The 13,301-nt window shown below is 41.1% G+C and overlaps 1 protein-coding gene across 2 annotated transcripts in view; it reads right to left on the reverse strand.

Annotated features, from left to right (window-relative positions):
• The window catches only part of TNFAIP8 (TNF alpha induced protein 8), a 63,175-nt gene that overhangs the window by 28,278 nt on the left and 21,596 nt on the right, over positions 1 to 13,301 (reverse strand). The window contains exon 1 of one of the 2 annotated variants that reach the window (XM_038170895.2): positions 5,093 to 5,188. The exons of the other annotated variant lie outside the window; for it this stretch is intronic. Within the exon in view, the coding sequence (XP_038026823.1) occupies position 5,093 (1 nt within the window). The 5' untranslated portion in view covers positions 5,094 to 5,188. Of the gene's footprint in view, positions 1 to 5,092; positions 5,189 to 13,301 lie in introns of those variants that run through there. 2 annotated transcript variants of the gene reach the window in all.

Here is a 13,301-nt window from a genome sequence, read left to right on the forward strand (position 1 = left end):
GTCCGCTCACAGACAGAACAAGCAGGGGTTTATGGTGACAAATGGACTGAAAACACGGCCGCTGAGTTAGGGACAGGAAGAAAGGCAGTGCCAGGAAGCAGCAGGTACCACAGGCCCTGGCTTCCATGTGGATGCAGTAAAACTCACCTTCCAGAGGCTCCCCACCTCAGCTGGAGGGGAGCTTCTCCTCCCCAGACAGGAAGAGGGACAGTGAGAGGGTAAGAGGGGATATGCACGTAAGGCCAGAGGAAATTGAAAATGCTGGACTAGTATTACACAGAGCTTTGTTATGAAACTTGAAAACCCCAGCAGTCTCCCCTGCACAAGTGCCCCACGTCCACCTGCGCAATACCCACAACTGTGTCTCTGTATTTTCAGTGTTGGCAGCCCGAGAAGACAGCAGAGAAGCAACCACCTCACACACGGCAGAGATGTCTCCCAGAGATGTCTCCGCAGTGCTGATCCTCCAAGCCCGAGCCCCTGTTACAAAGACACCAGCTGAGACAGCCAGTTCCCTACCAGTGACAACAGCTGCTTCTGAAGTGCCGCTGCCCCTATTCGGGCTCTGTCGTGAGGAGCTGGGGACATGTCTCCACCTGGCCTCCAACCACAGCTGTCCCGCACTTCGCAGGCGTGCCTTTTAACCTCCCAGACCTCACCAACCCACACACCATGACTTCTGAGATGGGAACTCTGAAGTATTTCTGTCGCCTTGGCTGCACGGATCCCGTTGCACAAAATGGGTAGCGATGCATCGGCTTTGCTGCAGCCATGCAGAAACCCTGCGCTGCCGACAGGCACCGAGGCACTCAGCAGTTACCACCTGCTGAAGACGAAGTTTCCGTGCAGGAAGTACCAATTTGTCGAAAGCAAACATGCTGAATAATATTTAATGACTTGGTCGCTGTCCACAGATAGGCAATAATCAGTTTGGTAAATGTTCAGAAGGTCACAGAGGACATGACAGCAGTCAAAGACAGATAGTCGAGGCTAGCCAGCTGTCATTTGAGGGCCTTGTGCCAAGGACTGCAACAGGTAGTGGTGCAGGTTTATACCACCGTTTCTCCAGATATCATGAATTTCACTCACAAATTTAGTTTTTCCTTTACAAAGAGCATGTGCAGATTGCAACCACCAATGCAGCCATTCCAGGCAAAAGGCAGCATTGAAAAGAATGAGACAGCAATGAGGAGACCCACAGGATCACAGGGAAGAAGTGCAACCCTCCTCCAGTCTGGTTAAGGGGACAGCAGATCTGGGTTAGTTTCAAGACTTTTATCACACAGAAAAATAAGCTTCCCAAAGGGAGTTTGTGATACTTACAAAATATTTGTGTTAGTACGTGACACCGCAGCCTTTACAGCACTGAAAGAAAGGTGTAAGAAGAAATCTGAGTGACAGAAGGCCAAACATATTGTCATGGAAAAACTGCATCAGAAACAGAAAACACACAAAAGTGTCACAGATTCCCTAGATTACCAGAGAGTCAATATGCTATGCAGAGACCAACAATGTCACCACAAACCATGAGAAGAGATACTTACACCAGATCTGCTCTCAGCAAGACAAAAGACAAGAGGTATTGCCAGATACTTATGCATCAAAACACAGTGCTGGAATACTTTTAATTAAAAAGGGTTACTTTAATTAAAACCATAAGATCTAATATTACAGAGCCAAAAGCCAAAAAGAGCTTGAAAACAGACTGCCTGAAGTAGCGTTAAATATAGCATGATTTAAACAGTGCTTCTGGTGTTTATGGCTAATGTGGCACGTTTTTCTTTTTGAAAAGGTATTGCAGTGATGCTGACAGAATAGAAAATTGGATATTAGCTTAAAAATTGAAAGTTGCTATTCACATAAAAGCAGCATACATATGGGAAAACACATGTCTCTGTTTGCAACGGCTGTGTTCCAGTTCCAAGTGAATGATCCAAGTGTTTTGCTAATACGTAACAATCAAACTATGTCCTTTTTCTTTCAGACGCCAGTCGTTAATCATGCAAACAGTGAAAACTCCACTTGCATATCAAATAAAATCTTATTTAGATAAAATTTCAAATCAAACAAGACTAAAAAATATCAAGCTAAGAGAATAATCTCTTTTTAGTTCAAACTTAATTAAAATAGATTAAAAGAGGGATTTAAATGGATATTAAACCTAAGCAGAATTTGCTTTCAAAAAAATCAGTTTAGCTATAGTTTACATTCACAAGCCAGATGTACCTAATTATGTGGTGTTCGTTCAGAGAACCATATTGATTTCTGGATGTTCCAAATAGGTTTTAAATCAGTTTACTATTTTCCTAAAGCTTAGACTGAAGCCACATTAGGAATCTGGAAAAGCACTTGCAAGAACTGGGTTTCTTTGGGGAAATTATTAATTACAAATATGCTGAACATGAGATGAAAAAAAATCAGTTCTCAATATCCCCCTTTTTTTTTTTAATCATCACTTGCAGCAGCCTTAGAAGAAAAATTTTCAGCACTTGGACATGGGCTATAGTGACATTTTCAAAACTAAATCACACTTAGGAGATCAGCATTGCAGGCTGGTCTATGTCCAAGTGACAGTCTAATAAAGCATAATCATCATCTTCCTTTCTGTCCTACCATTACAGCATATGCAAGGGGTGTCCACATACAGAAGGTCCCAGTTATAGCTAACTTTTCTTATTTATTCCTTGGCTAGGACAATTTTAAACTAAAACAACTCTTTGGTTTTATTTATTTATTTTTTTTTAACTTTAAGTATCTATATCCGTAACTGAAACCTAACGATTTACAGCTCAAAGTAGGCATTTCTCTCACATAAGAAGGACTTTGATAATTTCTAAGCTAATTATGATGACTGAAAATACATACTTTGCTCATTTTTCCCTACATTAAACAGACCAATGTTGGTGAGCACTGTGGGCAAATTTCAGGTGTAAGGAGCAGGTTAGCACCACACTAAAAGCTCAGGACTGGATAATGATTGATTGTCATAAATTCCAGACTTAAAAAGCTCGGGAATTCTTGCTGGAGTCCAAGTGCATTCATTTAGCAAAGCATGTCAAACCCTTGAAGTATTTTATCTACTTCACAGGAAATTCATACTTCAGCTCTCAGAATGCTTTGACAGTAAAAATAACCAAGTTTGCACTCTGGGGCTTGGCCAAACCGAATACCACTTCACAGGATTATTCCAAGACCTTCACAAACTATTTCAAGTATTGAGTTTCAAAAAAGAGAGCTGAATAGTATAATGTGAATCAGACTTCTTAGTCATTTTGCTTGACTTCTTGTTTGCTGAAAGCTGAATTACAGCCCAGCCTTAAGATGGTTAACTCTTTGGGTGGCTTCTCTGTTGAGACTGTGCTACTTAAAGTTTTAAAGGCTTAGGACTTTACAGCGCGTTTCCAAAATCTGAGGCTCTGTATGTACAGTAGTTTATGTCCTTGACCACTGTGGAAAATAAATGGGGAGAGAAAAAGAATAAAGGCTACCCACACCTTCAGCCACCATCGGCACAGGTATGGTTTGTTCACGTGGGACTGGGCACGTCGTTGACCAGAAATCCCACCTAACACAGCTGAAAGCATTGCACAGAGGTAAAGCCTCCAAAAAAAAAAAAAAAAAAAAAAAAAAAAAAAAAAAAAAAAGGCCACGTTGCTTGGAGTGGCAAAAAGGGAGCCGTGGCTCAGAAGGAGCAGCGCAGCACAAAACCCCTCTCTCCCCATTTTTTAATCAGCCTTGCAACAAGCACCGGCTCCTTCCTCGTGGGCAGCACGCAGCAACACTTCCACTCGTGATTTCTGCCACCGCCTCCTCCTGGTCACGGAGCCCCTGCTGCTGGTTTGGGCCAACACCACCAGGTGGCAACACAGCCCTGAAAAACGCGGGTCTCAGCATTGCGTTGTTGTTCCCGCTGACTGGGCAGTGCAGGACCACCAGCACAGCACAGGAAAAGCCGACCAGCTAAAGGTACGGCCCCAAAGCAGCATTTCACGTTGCAGATCATGAAAAAAAAATGTTTAAACGTGCTTTATCTGTGCACTCCGGAATGGAAAACACTGCGAACTGAGCACTTCTGATGTAGCAGCTGTCACCTGAAACCAGGCAGCAGCAGAAAGTCTCAACCATTTCCAACCCCAGTCCCAGCTACGTTTGAAAAGAGACTCTGATCTGATGTGCAGCAGGGAGAACAGCCAAGAAGTAACACTACTAGACAAAATTCAGCCACCCATCACAACCAAGGGATGCCATGGGTGAGGACTGCACACACAGTGGTCACAAAGGCTGCAGAACATCCCGAAGTGCCGCTCCTTTCCCTGTGTCCCTTGGAGGAAAAGACAAAAGTAATTCTGGGCAAGGGTAGAGTTCTTTTGAAAATGAATAGAAACTCAAATGGTGGAGAAAGGAAGGTTTACCCGATATCAGACAATAGGAGCCCTTCCTCTGTGAAACAGATTATCTGGGGGGAACACCCCCATAATATCTTTTTCTCAAGTGTTTTTTTTTCCCCTAGATGAATGTCAATTAAAACCTCAACCTACATTTTTAAAAAGTTATTTTTTAGTCATACAGATGCAACATAGGACAAATTGCGATACTCTAGTTTAATCAGTGTCGGGTAGAGACATCTGCCTATCGTGCCTTCAGACGTCTAAGAAAGAAAAAGAAAAAAATAATAAATATATATTTTTAACTTCCTGGTTGCAGCAGAACATTACATCCTAAATGAATCAACAAATGCTTTCATATGCCCCATGAAACAAGATGAAGCAGGAATTATCACCGCTGAAAACATTCCCATCACGTTAAACAATGCTATTCGAGCTGGTAAGATTTCCCCTGACATCTTGATCCATATCTAAAGCAAATGTAGAATTATCAATTTTCCATCTCCGAAAGTGAAACTGAAGAAACATATCTCCACCATTTATCAAATATCAGATATGACATATTTGTCTTCCGACAACTGTGAAACTAGAAGAAAACATTAACTGAAAGCAGTTAAACAACATCTTTTCAGCAAAAAGCTCATATGTTCATTTTGCTATGCAGCTGTCCCATTCAGACTGGATTTTTCATATCTAAACAAGCTTACTTGATCTCAGAGCAGTTGACTGCGGGTAGAAAACAGCAGCAGATGAGGGGGAAAGCAGAGGTGAAATGTAGCATTACGAGGCCAGGCTACAAATATATTTGACTCAAAGCTAATCCAATGCCTTCCCAAAACAGGTCATTCCAACACCTACACAACAAAACTTATTTTTAACGTCAGGAAAAAGCCAGCAGAAGCTTACCTGACGGTAAACAGTGAACATGTTTGGGCAACATGATACTAAAGTCATCATGTTTCCGTGTTTCCTGAGAATTTGGCTTCACAGTACTCTGTGTTTTTCCCTCCAGTTTGTAGCACAATTGCCATTTGACCTTCAAGCTTCTGACCGACTCAAGATAGCTCTTCAGCCACGGCACAGCCTAATTTCTTTTCAAAATTCCTATGGAATTTAAACACAGCAGTCTCCACATAGATATATGGAACTCTGTAACTAGGTTATCAATTCACCAAAGAGAACAAATCTGGTTTTAAAGAAGAGAAAAAATCACTGCAATATCATAGGCCTCAGTCCTTAGTTACAGGATTTTGACCCTACTGGCTGCAAGAAAGGTTCAGAAATTCCTATTTGTCATAGGGGATTTCTGGTATTCCAATACTAAGCAGAAATGAGTGAAATACAAACAATTAATAGTGAATGAATAGGGAAATAGCGAGAAGAAACAAGAATCTACTGCATTAAAATATACAAAAATCTAATGCCAATCAATAAATACTTCTTAATGTAATACTATTTGGAGGAAAATGTCAAAAAGTTTTAAAAAAATCATTAATCCCAATTGTATTTTGTAATGGTAGTTTGTTGACAAACCATGCTGCTTGGCTTACAGTTGTTAATGGGATACATTTTCTTATTTATGATTTTTTTTTAAGAAGGATGCAAACACACTCAGCATGAAATGTTGAAATTTTAAGTGAAAAGGATGGCAAATGTCAATATCCCCTGCATGACCGGGCCACAAAGGTCCCGTGGAGCCTTCTTTGGTGACTTGTGCACATACAGACAAGAAAAGCACTTGTGGGATAACAATTACCCATTTGTTTTCCCAAGTCCTTTGCCATATGGCATATATGGAATATTTACCTTTCAAAAAGTGTTACGCACCAGTGCCATCTCCTTGTGTTATAAATACTGCTTAAAAATCCTTTGCTGAGCTGTAGGGGTACACAGATCAAAGTGCACACCAGAAACAGCTGGTAGTTACTAATGCTCATGCTAAGAAACTCTGAAACTAAGTAAAGTAATGTATTTGATGACCACAGAGATTTATGCTCATCATCAGATCTCTAATTCAGAGCTAGTTAGAGCACTTAACCACATGGTTCCTAAACAAAATCAGAACTGAACTGGGTTTGAGATACTCAGCCCTGACTGTGGCTTGGCAGAGGAATCTGTTAACATCTTGAAGCTCATATCTTCAGCAGAAAAAACACAGAACGGATACCTGAGCTGATGTGTCAGCACCTCCACATGTCGAATGGCCTTTTTTCATGGTGAAAGCCCCAGGCCACACACCTGGGCTGACAAAGAGGCACTGCATCTCGATATGAAGTGGGATGCCTTGCTGCAGAGAGGAGCTGGGACCTCTTACTCATCAACTTGTCCTCCTGGTGCCCAGCAAGCCCTTATCTAACCTACTGGTGGCTGTGCATCCCAGGGAGGTTGGCCAGCTCTCTTCAGGGGTCCTGATGTCTGAACAAGGGACATTCCATGCTGGAATCCCTTGGTGAGTCAGACAACAGTGCTCTTCTCTCCAAACGTCCCATGGCAAACCCCTCAGACATTCAGGAACGCAGCTGATATGACACAGCACTGGTTTTACAAGGTAAAAACACTGTAATCTCTGGTAACTACAAATACTAACTCTAAAATTGGCTGTACAGGGAAGTTAATTATTCACAGGTGTTTTATACTAAAACTCAAACAAGACATAAATGTTATTTTGGCTAAATAAGACAAATGTTATCATATCTTCAGTATCTGAGGAGAACTGCCAACACCCAACAAATAAATAGCATCTGTTTCTACACTGAGCTAGAGACTACCTGTTGATCAGAGTGTCTGATAAGCCTCCATAAGAAACAGGGTTAGCAAGAATATGAAAGACAGTGTCCAGGTAATAACAAAAATATCAACTGTCAGTATCTGTGAGGGCACTTGCTAGGCTACTGTTTAACTGCATTTGTGATACCTGATAATTCCTCAAAAAAAAAGAAAATGTATTTCTATATTTACATGTATTTCAGGATTACAAAGTTGCTGGGGACTAATTTCATTATGAAAATTAAGAAAGTTATTTTTACTCCAAATGATTATTTTGTATGTAACCGCTCACTGATTATGTTCAGCATCCTGCCCCAAGCCTGTGCTATAATACTGATTTGTATAAACTACAATTTACTATTTTTTTTTATTTACTATGAAATAAGACAACGTGCATATATTATACAACTGCCTATCTGGTGTACAGTTCAGAAATATTCCTAAAACATGCACATTTCATCCACAGACCATAGTGCTCTCCATATCCAGCTCTGGTATATTCCTAAATGTGTATGTTAACAGTGATTGACACCTCGAAGAAATTCTGTCCACTTACATCATGGCTGAGCATGGCTTGAGCTGCTGGGACAGGGGCAGGGGATTTGTTCACATCTCTTCCCTCAAGGAGGAGATAAATAGCTGGAACACACTTCCACATTCTTATTTTTTTTATAATCTTCAAATCTCAAAATCAGATGACAGCAATTGAGGAAGAAAGAGAGTCATTAATGTGGGTATACATGTAGAAAACATATCTGGAGTAACCTTCATTGACTTCAAGTGAGAGTTTATTAACACTCACCCTTCTTATCCTCTAGAAAGAAACAGCAGAACACTGATGGCTGCAGCCTTGAAAGGCTCCTTTGCAGTAGACATTGATGCCTGGTTAAGATGCCCTGTAACAGTATCAGTGATCAATGGAAAATATTAGGGAACCTAACAGAGGCCTGGCAGGAGGACATGCGGTATCATAGGCTAATACTGCATTTAAAATTGATAACACATCTCATGGGGCTGAAAAAACCAAACACTTATGTGGCAGAAAGAGTCCAGATCACAAAAGGGGTAGGATTCAAGAAAGGAAGCTGTCCCAGCTCTCCAGGAATTCATTTCTGGACATTTTTGAAGAAGAGGGAGAAATGCTTGGTAGGAATGCACACAACAGACTGAGGGAGGAAGAAGGCATCCAGTTGTCATTCTGGGAATCAGTAGGCTCAGAAACAGAAAAGTCATCACTTCTTGAAGTAAAAAGAAAGACAGACCTTAGTAATTTCCTTATCTAAAATGTGATGCATTGAACCTTTGTGCTGGACCTCTCACTAATAGTCCAGACCCTTAACCAAACTCAGTTATCTTGTAAGGTAACTGTCAAAAGGTCAATGACTTCGTCACACAGGAGAAAGATCTTAATGCCTCTGTTTATGTGATACATTATAGTTGTTAACTGTCAACAGTAAAGCAGGACGGCTGTAGACTCAGGGGAAAAATGCCAGACACCTCTCTGCTCCACGCGGGGCTCCTGCGCAGCACTGTGCAGAAATGCTGTGTCTGAACCAACAAAGTGCACTGCCACGCTGACCAGAGTGAGCTCCTTGTTACCCGAATCTGGATGGACAGCTCATCAGGAACACTGTACACCCTCCCACTGTCCAGAATTTAACATTCTCAGCAGAGCTGCTGAGTCGTGGGTATCTTCAGGCATCGCAGATGCCTTGCACCCATTTACACGAAGGCTGGCATGAGGTATTATGTCAGTTGATGGCATCACATGCTCTGCTATAGTTGGGAGCATGTCATAACCATCAGAAGTGATGTTCACGATGATACAGGTGCTAATGAAATGGCAAAGGCAGTCTGTGTCCAAGCAGAGAGTAAGAAGAAACAGAAAAACACAAAGGTGCTGGCACACGCTCAGAGATGTTGCGGTGAGATACATCTGGAGGCAAAGACAGGAAGACTGTCTCTATCAGCAACATCACTGCTTCCTTTTCTGAATATCTGGATGTGTGTGAGTATTCGTACTGTTAAATAACAAGCAGAGGCTGTGGTTCTAGAGAAGGGTAAATTCTGTCTGAGCGTCTTTCAGACTGCAGAGTGCAGCCATCAGATTCTCCAAGTCCTTGATGGAGTCCGTGACTCCTGCACCTCTCGTACAGCAAACTCGAAGCACAAAGATCTTCTGTAACAGTAGCGCAGTCAGCTTTCTTATGTGAGAAAGGGAAATTTTAAGCAACAAGGCTATTTAATATAAATGGGCAACACCAAGTTGTGAGAATGCCATTGAAGAAGGACTGTCAAAGTGCGTGAGGGCAGGCAGGCAGGCAGGCAACGGGATCTGGGTAGGCCGGATCCATGGGCCATGGACATGGTGTCCAACAAAGTTACGTGCCAGGTCCTGCACTTGGGTCGTAACAACCCAGTGAAGTGGTATAGATTTAGGGAAGAGTGGCTGAAAAGCCGCCCAGCAGGAAAGGACCTGCAGGTGCTGGTCAACAGCCAGCTGAATGTGAGTCTGCAGTGAGCCAAGCTGGCCAAGGGCATCCTGGCCCGTAACAGAAATAGCGTGGCCAGCAGGACTAAGGAACTGACTTTTTGTTTGTACGCAGCTCTGGTGAGGCTGAACCTCAAGTACTGTGTTCAGTTTTGGGCCCCTCACTACAAGAAGGACATTGAGTTGCTCAGGTATATACAGAGTGGCAGTGAAGCTGGTGAAGGGACAAAACAACAAGGCTTATGAGGAGTGGCCGAAGGAACTGGGGTTGTTTATTCCGGAGAACAAGAGGCTGAGGAAATACCTCACCACTCCCTACAGCTACCTGAAAGTAGGTTGCAATGAGGAGGGTGTCAGTCTCTTTTCTCAGGCGACAAGTGATAGGATGTGAGGAAATGGTCCGAAGTTGTGCCAAGGGAGGTTTAGCTTGCACATTAGGAAGAATCTCACCATGGAGGGGATGGCCATGCACTGGAACTTGCTGTTCAGGCATGTGGTGGAGTCCTCGTCCCTGAAAGTAGTTAAGAGACGTGTGGGCATGGCACTAAGGAGCATGGTTTAGTGACGGGATGTGGTATGTCAGGCTGATAGTTGGACTCGATGGTCTTGAAGGTCTTTTCCAACCTATATGATTTCTAACCTGTTAGTTTTGACAGAAAATAATTAAAATTTACTATGTTAATCTGTGGAGTAGCTTGGAAATGGAATTTTTATTACAAAACACAAAAATATTTACAGATTTTTGCCAAAAATCCAGAATAAATTTGTCAGTTATTTTTTAACATCAACAGCAATTAATTGATAAAGTCACTGAGTTATGCAGTAAAACCAAGTGAAAACTGCACTTTCCAAGTACTTCATATAGGTAGAATATGGTGATATTCCTAATTTCTGACATCCTGCAGTAGCCATCCACAACCTGCATAGCAATAGAGAAGCCTGGAGAACCTTGAGAGCCTCTGTCAGATTCCTCAGTCTTTTCACCACACATTTCAGTAATTTTGGTAAAGACCCTGGTCCTCCTCCACCAGGAATAAGTCCTCCTTGCTCCAGATTTCCCCTCTGGTCTCAGGGGTCTGGTATTTCTGAACGCCAGTCCTATTGGTAAAGACAGTGGCAGAGAAGGTAGTGAGCACCTCAGACTTTGGTTTGTCACCAGTTCCCATGCTCCATTTAGTGGCAGGCTCACATTTCCTCCAGCTCTACATTAGAAAAAAGACAAATTGCTCACAGCACTAGAAACCCCCCAGTTAATGCATCATTTCAAACTGAAGGGTTTGGCTGGGTGATCAAAAAGTTCTGGGAAGCATACACATCAGCAGCTTTTGTCACTGTGAACCTCAACATTTTTGAAACATAGCTTTACTAAGAATTGCATTACATCCCAAATGCTTGAGGTTTTCCTCGCTTTAAGTAATCACTTGTCATCACAAAGAGCAGCTGTACCACATCAGACCAGAGGTCAGTTTTTCCAGAACTTTGCCTTCAACAATGGCCAAAAGCAGAACGAACACGAGACATCTACAGCAATATTGCCACCAGCCACCCTTATGACCAGATGCAGCTCAGGAACCACCTGAGGCAGGGATGATCTATAGATGATCACGTACAACATAGCAGAACTTGAGCAAGAATTAGAACAAATAAGAAATAAAAACAGATACACACAAAAAGTATAAACAGGAAGGATGAAGAATACTTTTGAAAGTTCGTAAATCTGTAACAGGAAATACATTTCATCACTAATTAGGGTAAAGCTTTTAGCTCGTATAATGTGTAAATAATAGAGGACAACATCATATCAATCACTAGGGGTATGACAACATTTACTTAAGGTGTTTACATAGGAACTACTCGTATACTCAAACATCAGTTCAAGTTTTTTCATATCTTCACTTACAAATGCTTAATATGTTATTTGCTGAATACAGTCACAGTATCAACCTATCTGCATTCCTTAAATATTACTACTTTGTGGAATTAAGCAATGTATTAAGGTACATTGTATTAAGGTACCAGACCCAAAGATGTTATTAGACTTTAAGGATCGGCACTTAATTTGTTTTAACTCATTGTAATTAAGGGTCCTAGTATATAAGTTATCTACTTAAACTGTAGAAGTAAACATGAAATTAGAACAAAAGTTATACTAATTATCATCCTAACTTGTAAGGCATTCAGAATATCTACTTTTGTTCATTTACATCAGCAAAAAAAAGAAGCTACCAAAACTACTATGGTCTCATCTTCCTCTCTCTCTCTTTCCTTCTTGCTTTAAAGAGAAAAAGTAGTCCAGGAACTGTCTTGATGTTATATATTAACTCTGAGGGCTGAGGACTGTGCTGCAGTTGTTACATCTCTCTCTCTCCCAGCTGGTGATTAAAGACTGTGGACTTCAATAACCTCACCATGTTTGTCTTGCAAATGCGTCTGAGAAGCCCCAACAACCTCTCTTGACAGGCAACAAACAAACCTGGATCAAATCTGCTTGGATCTACTTTTTAGAAACAGCATTGCAAAATAACGCCAGGTTACATGGGCTCTGGGGCAGTTCACTGAGTTTCTACACATCTCCTGGGGTGTTCAAAGGGCTTTCAGAATTCCCTAGAACAGATACAGAGATGCCCACAATGCAGTGGAGCACACAAGACACTCCAAAATCTTCAGCTGAAAATGACAAGCAAAGCAATTTCACTGCTTCTGTTTTGTCATGAATTTCTGAATGATCTTTCTGGTAGGCAGCAAAGTGAAGCATCACTTCTCCTACAAACCCATGGTGGTGCTTCAGCTAGCGCTGTGACTCAGGACTCCAAAACATTTGTCCCTGTAGAAAGAATTGTGCAGGTTTAAACATTCTCTTCATAATGAGCAAAATTGTTAATTCCAAAAATCCATAAACAGCTTGTGAGGAAATCTGCCTATTCTACTGCAGAACCCATTTTATGGGATTTGTTAATCTGAGCTTTTGAGTAATACCATGCACGCATCCTATCAACTTGGAGGATTGCACACACTTATTTGTTTACAACTGCATCTATCTATGTTAGTATGTCCAAATCCTTCACAACTATACACCGGATAAATAAGGAGCATATTTTCTGTATTTTTTACATAGTCAGCTGGATGGCAGTTTCCAAAGATACAACAGATACCGATCTAATTCACAAAGCTTTTAACTGTTCCACTTAAAGTTCAAAGAAAATGCTGAAATGTAAGACAGCCTGAACAACTTCTTTCACAATCTAGAAGATTTAGGATTCCACATTATTGTGGTTGTTTGTTTAAATCTTTAAGATACACTCTTCCAATAATATTCTGCATGATAGAGGGAAGATACTAATTATTCTTGCAATTTTACACCATAGCCACTATACACTAAGCATATCACATCAAATAACCCATATTTCATCTTCAACTCAGAAAGCCATCATGTAAAACAAAATCCCGCTTGAAGAAATGACAGTTGTTTTTGGTTCTGTTTCTTTTTTTTTCTTAATGTAAACACATTATATGATATATACATTTGACTATAACAAAGTAATCTTAGGTGAAAACCTACAGCCAAACAGATTTTCATACTTAAGTTACCTTTGCTTTGGTTTTGCATATTGATTCATTATTAAAAAAAAGACTTCCTCATTAAATGAAAAGAATTATTT

This window comes from Anas platyrhynchos, chromosome Z (assembly GCF_047663525.1).
Source record: "Anas platyrhynchos isolate ZD024472 breed Pekin duck chromosome Z, IASCAAS_PekinDuck_T2T, whole genome shotgun sequence".
NCBI lineage: Eukaryota > Metazoa > Chordata > Aves > Anseriformes > Anatidae > Anas > Anas platyrhynchos.